At 38.8% G+C, this 7,123-nt stretch overlaps 1 protein-coding gene across 1 annotated transcript; it reads left to right on the top strand.

Moving 5' to 3' along the window:
- Positions 1-218: 218 nt before the first annotated feature.
- On the top strand, positions 219-2,016 carry LOC134225101 (ninjurin-2-like). Its single transcript, XM_062704884.1, has 3 exons — positions 219-377; positions 437-622; positions 688-2,016. The coding sequence occupies exons 1-3, from the start codon at positions 327-329 to the stop codon at positions 862-864; spliced, it is 414 nt and encodes a 137-aa protein (XP_062560868.1). The 5' UTR covers positions 219-326; the 3' UTR covers positions 865-2,016.
- The last annotated feature ends 5,107 nt before the right edge of the window (positions 2,017-7,123 follow it).

Genomic DNA, 7,123 nt, shown 5'->3' on the forward strand with positions numbered 1-7,123 from the left:
AGATTTCATGCAACTTTATTAAGAACATAAAATGAAAAGTGAAAAAGAACACAAAATGAAAAGTAAACGCAAGACAAAACACAGCAAGGTGGATTATTCCAGTGTTCAACATTCGAGTTTCAAACATTTCAAAATTTATATGTGAACGGTAGCTGCTCAAATTCACCGACTAGTTCTGTTACGTTTGTTCTTATCTATTCTCGAATAAGAGGGGAGAGAGTGTGGGGCAATAATTGTCTCGTACAACGGCAAGATCGATTCGATATAGAAGACGTACGAACGTCAACTGCCAGATACGCTTCAATTATATCAGTTCAACCATCGAGATGGCAAGTAATCAGGTCAATGTAAAATCATCGAGAGAGACTGTCTCCGAGGTATTTTTATATTACATTTATTATATCATTGAATAATCCAACATAGATTCTGTCAACAGACCACCAGTTTGTACACACTGGACATCAATAACTATGCAACGAGGAAAACGTTCGTTCAGGGCATGCTCGACTTGGCTTTGCTAACAGCAAATGCCGCACAGCTCAAGTATCTTCTATCCGTTGGAGAAGCCCATCCGTTTTACACACTTCTTTTAGTTATGGTAGTCACATCTATATCTCTTCAGGTATAGTATGCCAAAAATGAACCGACTTGAAAAGAATCGTAATCGCAGTTTCCTTCGAATCACAGGCACTACAAGCTATTATTATTATAGCGCTGGGAACGTTATTTAATATCAACAAACTTGAAGAGCAACGGAAGTCAGACATCATCAACAATTTACTGATATGTGTTTCGGTAGTGTCCGTCGTTATCAATATTATCATAAGTGCTTTTGATATGAAAAATCAGAGTACCGTGAAATAGTAGTGGAAAGTTTGACTACCATCTCAGAATTCCTCATTAAACAATTATTTTATTATTGCAAAAAGGCGATATAAATTTATCCGACGAGATCGTCTATAATATACAATGCTCTATAAGATGCTCTCCTTGAATCCATTGAGACGAAGCACCAAAATGCACTCTAGCTTCAACAACCCGAGCTAACAAGCATCAATCAGAGGGACAAGACGCGATAAAAGCTTTTTAAATCCGCCTGAAATTCATTTAACATCAAAATCTTGTTTGATTTTCCATCATCATCCATTTCTTGCGACTGCAGTATGGGGCGACCCGTGTCAGGGGATGGTCAGTAATTAAATTTTACACATCTAGGTACTCTTCATCGAAATATCTTTGATCAGCTCCCAAGCAGTCAGTGGACACAGCCAGTAACGCCAGGGAAAGCTGTCCTTTGTCAAGTACAGGTGAACTGGTGGCAGCTCAAGCAACAAACCTATCCTCTGATCTCGTTCGTGGCCCCGTGATGCATCAAGGCTACAGGGTTTCCGAATGACACGAACACACCGAAAACTCCCAGAACCGGCACAGATACCATTAGGATTTAATTTGAATAAATGAAAAGCTTTTAAAACACTTCGGTGTGATAAAAATTGTGCTTCGCTTGCAATGACATCGTCCTACGGAACGACCGGTGAAAGGACACAATTTTGCCGAGAGCAAAATGTCCCCTAATAGGAAAATGTCGCCCCGGGGCGGAGGATAGCAAGCATCAAGCTCTAGTGACGACCCCTCTGAATAATGTAAATATTTTTCGGATTTATGCTGTCGCTGGTGTGGAGGGGTTTCCAAGCATGTTATGTGTGCAGCTTGTTTCCAAAAGACATCAACCAAATTTTTAACCAGGGTCAGAACTGATTTAACTGAAGTTGCTGTGCAAACATTTAGTACCGTATTTTTCTCTCAATTCAATACCTAAGATTCGAATTGCGCAACGAGCAATTTATTATCATCGTACATTAGATAAACTCAAGTTGATGTAGGTACATAGTGCTGGTGATGTTGTCCTTGATTCTAATGGTTTTAGTTGGTGATAGCCATGATGTCCTTTCAACCTGATACGAGATTTTGTGCTAAAATGTTCGATGTTATTTGAGCCGGCGGTGACGGCGTGAATCAGCGTGGCTATTTTTTTTATTGCGCTTGTTTCTTAAAAAAAAATTTCTGGATTTATCAGGATATTTTCAACACAGAACAATCTTTTGAATTTTTCCAGAAAAATCTGATAAACTTTTCTTTTTAGTTTTCCCAAAATATTCATATGCAATTTTTTTCGGGTTTTCCACGAGAAATAGTATGTAATTAACCCGTTTCGGTCTGACCTAGAAATGAAAATTGAACATAACTTGATTTGACCAGGGTGCCAATCCGGCCGGATTTATTAAGGGGGGGTCCTGGGTCAGGTGCAGTCAAAAACGGGTAATTTTTTTTTAAACCATTGATAAATGAATGAAAGTGCCTAGAATGTTGATGCAAACGTGGTCAATCATCATTAAAGCATCAGAAGTTAGTTTTGATACAATTGAATCACCAGGACATGGTTCCGGATGTTCCGGGAACCTGGTTCCCTGGGGTAGTGGACACTTTTCAAGTGGTGTAAAACCCAGTCTTGCGACATATCAAACTTCATGGTTTTGGAAGACAATCTCAATAGATGTGTTCCCGGGAACCTGGTTCCCTCAGGGTAGCGGGCAAATTTCGATTAGCACCGAAACCCATCTTGCGACACATCAAACTCCATGATTTTGAAAGACAAACTCAAAAGATGAGTCTTTGAAGCGTTTTAGACACATTAACCACGTCCGGAAGTGTTCCCAGCTTGCCTGACTCCCTCAGGGAAGCGGTCAAATTTCGACTAGCACCGAAATCCATCTTGCGACATATCCAACTTCTTAATTTTGAAAGACAAGCTCAATAGATGAGTTTTTGAGAGGTTTTGGACACATTAGCCACGTCCAGAAGTGTTCCCAGCAGCCTGATTCCCTCAAGGAAGTGGACAAATTTCGATTAGCACCGAAACCCATCTTGCGACACATCAAACTCCATGATTTTGAAAGACAGGCTCAATAGATGAGTTTTTGAAAGGTTTTAGACACATTGGCCACGTCCGGAAGTGTTCCCAGCTGCTTGACTCCCTCAGGGAAGCGGTCAAATTTCGATTTGAACTGAAACCCATCTTGCGACATGTCAAACTCAATGATTTTGAAAGACAAGCTCAATAGATGAGTTTTTGAAAGGTTTTGGATACATTGGTCCGGGCCGGAAGTGTTCCCGGAAACCTGGTTCCCTCAAGAAAGTGGACAAATCTTGCCTAGCACCAAAACCCATCTTGCGACATATCAAACTCCATGATTTTGAAAGACAAGCTCAATATATGAGTTTTTGAGAGGTTTTGGACACATTGGCCACATTTGGAAGTGTAGCCGGGAGCCTGATTCCCTCAGGGGACAAATTTCGATTAGCATCGAAACTCATCTTGCGACATGTCCAACTCCATGATTTTGAAAGACAAGCACAATACATAAATTTTTGAGAGATTTAGGACACATTGGCCACGTCCGGGAGTGTTCCCGGGAACCTGGTTCCCTCAGGGAAGCGGTCAAATTTCGATTGGCTCCGAAACTCATCTTGCGATATATCAAACTCCATGATTTTGAAAAACAAACTCTATGATTTTGAAACACAAGCAAAATAATAAAGTTTGGTATGTCGCAAGATGGGTTTCGGAGCCAATCAAAATTTGACCGCTTCCCTGAGAGAACCAGGTTCCCGGGAACACTCCCGAACGTGGCCAATGTGTCACTCAAAAAATCATGTATTGTGCTTGTCTTTCAAAATCATGGAGTTTGACATGTCGCAAGATGAGTTTCGATGCTAATCGAAATTTGTCCGGTCCCCTGAGGGAATCAGGCTCCCGGCTACACTTCCAAATGTGGCCAATGTGTCCAAAATCTCTCAAAAACTCATATATTGAGCTTGTTTTTCAAAACCATGGAGTTTTATATGTCGCAAGATAGAGTCCACTTCCTTGAGGGAACCCGGTTCCCGAGAACACTTCCGGACGTGGCCAATGTGTTCAAAACCTCTCAAAAACTCATCTATTGAGCTTGTCTTCCAAAATCATGGAGTTTGATGTGTCGCAAGATGGGTTTCGGTGCTAATCGAAATTTGTCCGCTTTCCTGAGGGAACTTGGCTTCCGGGAACATTTCCGGACGTGGCCAATAAGTCCAAAACCTCTCAAAAAACTCATCTATAGGGCTTGTCTTTCAAAATCATGGAGTTTGATGTGTCGCAAGATGGGTTTCGGTGCTAATCGAAATTTGTCCGCTTCCCTGAGGGAACCTGGCTTCCGGGAACATTTCCGTGGCCAATGTGTCTCCACATGTGCTTTACTGTTGTATGTCTACAGTCAAGCGAGTGCACATTGTGGATTGTGGCAAGCGAGACACGTGGATTCTTTTTCGCAAATTTCATATCAATTTGTCCATTTCGAAACATGTGCTGTGCATATGCACAGCCAAGATATTTAACAAAAAAAAATGCACATTCAAAGTTAATTGCCTATTATGGTATTAAGCCACCCGGTGTGGAAATTAATTACTATGTCTGAAACTTGATTATGCATATGTACAACATGTGATAGATTTAGTTCGGAAAAGGTATTGGAGGGTAACCGCCCTTCGGTGGGGTTTGATGGGGTTTAATGATTTGAACTGGGGTGATGATGATGATGATGATGATGATGATGATGGTCCCGCCACATACCCCTACAAAGGTTTGAGCTAGACGATTTATCTTTAAGATATTTAATTGTGATCAATTTAATCAGATTTTGCAAAACAATAAACGATCCGATTATTTTCACAGATATAAACAACAATACAAATTATCATCGCTTTCCAGCAAAAAATATAAATAAGTAAAAAGAACCGTTGAGTTCTACTGCAGATGTTCGCAAGCATCATCAGTGATACAGCGAGTCCGATACAAATACAAAACTTGTGATACCTCTCGCATGATGCCAAAAGTTTCGTCAGGAAGCGCGTACTCAAACCATTCTCGCTAGTACCAATCAATTTACTGTACAAAGCTCGACAACATTCAAAACTTGTGTTACCTCTCCGTAGATACCAAAAGTTTCGAGAAAATCGCGTTCTATCTGAGAGCTCCCTACTTTTCTGTAGTATCTTTCAAACAGTTTCAAATATTTCAAATTGTAGTGATAAATACAAAAAGTCATTTATACCTGTATTACGCGCGCGATTCTCAAACTTTCGTAGACTACACATAAAGAATAAAAGTTAAAACACATCAACAAATAAAATACCATCATCATCATCGAGGCGAACAATATAGTCTATAAGCGCCCTAATGAAATAACAAATCATTTACATTCGTCCAAACAAAAATATCCGTTATCACAAACTTCGTCAAGATACACAATTAGTCAATAATAAAACTTAAATAAATAGCTGTTTAAAAACAGCTTTCACGTGTGAAATGCAAAGTCTCTTGAACTGTGATAGTGTACTTGCTCGCTTGATGTGTGCAGGCATCGAATTGAAAACATTTATTCCTTTATAAAACAATGAATTTTGTGAAGCACCATGCAAAAAATAAGGTGTTCTTATTTCTTCCGCGTTTCTAGTATTATATCCATGAATGTCACTTCCTCTTTCAATTCGATTACACAAATATCGTGGCAGCAATCTATTTATTTTTTTAAATGAACACCATAGTCAAATAAACAATTCTCTGCTTCACTGATAACCATTGTAAAGCGTCCAACAAAAAGGAGGAGGAAGTGAATCTATTGCATCTTAAAATCAAACGCATTACTTTATTCTGCAAACGCTGTAACCTCGATATTTGTGTTTCATTAGCTAGAAATAAAATGGAAGCACAAAAGTCCAAGTGAGGAGAGATGATTGACTTGTACAACTGTATTTTACTCGCAACAGTTAATTCGTTTTTAATCGACATAAAATTCCAAACTTCTTGGCTATTTTCTTGATGACATTGTTGATATGAGAATCAAATTTCAATTTATCATCAATAATCACGCCAATATATTTAATTTCCCGAACGCGATCAAGTGTTTCATCATCAATTTGAACGGAAACATTACCAATGACTCGATTTCCTTGAAATTACCATGTATTTAGTTTTGCTTACATTCAATTTCAACTGTTTGTACTTCAACCATCTACTTAAAGAACGCAAATCTGTATTCAAGCGTGAAACTGCATCTTCGATAGTTCTAGCTGCAATGAATAATACGGTGTCATCCGCGAATAGATTTATATTACAAAATCGTAAAACCCGTCCCATGTCATTAATATACATAATAAATAAAACGGGCCCTAATACACTTCCTTGTGGAACACCAAGATTATTTTCCATAGGATTTGAAACACAATCATTAAAAGCAGTCTTTTGAGTTCTGTCAGACAAATAGCTTCTAAACCATCAATATGCAGAATCCAAAATTCGAGCCTAGAAATTGTCTCAAATGCGCGTTTAAGATCCAAAAATATAGCATTGATAGTATCTTTTCGCTCCATGTTCTCTTTCCATTTGGCTAACACCAAGTTCAATGCGGTTTCACAAGAATGTCCTTCTCGATATCCCGATTGTTCTTGTATTAGCAAGTTATTACTATTCAAATATGTAACTAACTGGCCTTTGACAACAAGTTCTAATATTTTTTCTAATGTGTGCAACATGTTGATGGGACGAAACTCTTCGGCTTTAATCGTTCCAGCAACTTTTGAATAGGAATCACAAGAGATTCCTTCCATACCTGCGGCACGTGCCCGGTTCTCAGTGATTCATTTATGAGGTCCAGCAGTTTGTGTCCAATGACATGAAAACAATCTTGTAGAACTCTAGCGTTAACGTTATCAACTCCAGCCGTTTTACCTAATGAAAAGCATATGTTTTAAGTTCATCAATTGTAATTGGGCGAAAACACTCGAACCTACATCTACTATTAACCGGCTGTTTAATTTCATCGGGTTCATCAACCAAATCAATAGATTGATTGATTGATAAAACACTATCGATGAAATATCTATTGAAATTACAAGCAATTGTTTGTTCCGACTGTTCTATTGTGCCATTGAAAGTTATGGACCGCGGCTTGGAACAATTGGGTTTTAACAAAGATTTTAAAATTTTCCATAACTCCCTGCTGTTATTCTGATGCTGATCAATTTTCCT

This window comes from Armigeres subalbatus, chromosome 3 (genome assembly GCF_024139115.2).
Source record: "Armigeres subalbatus isolate Guangzhou_Male chromosome 3, GZ_Asu_2, whole genome shotgun sequence".
NCBI lineage: Eukaryota > Metazoa > Arthropoda > Insecta > Diptera > Culicidae > Armigeres > Armigeres subalbatus.

Coding starts and splice junctions, on each gene's coding strand:
- LOC134225101 (XM_062704884.1), top strand. CDS start 327: ATGGCAAGTAATCAGGTCAATGTAAAATCATCGAGAGAGACTGTCTCC. Junction 378..436: donor CGAGAGAGACTGTCTCCGAG/GTATTTTTATAT, acceptor TTCTGTCAACAG/ACCACCAGTTTGTACACACT. Junction 623..687: donor TCACATCTATATCTCTTCAG/GTATAGTATGCC, acceptor TTCGAATCACAG/GCACTACAAGCTATTATTAT.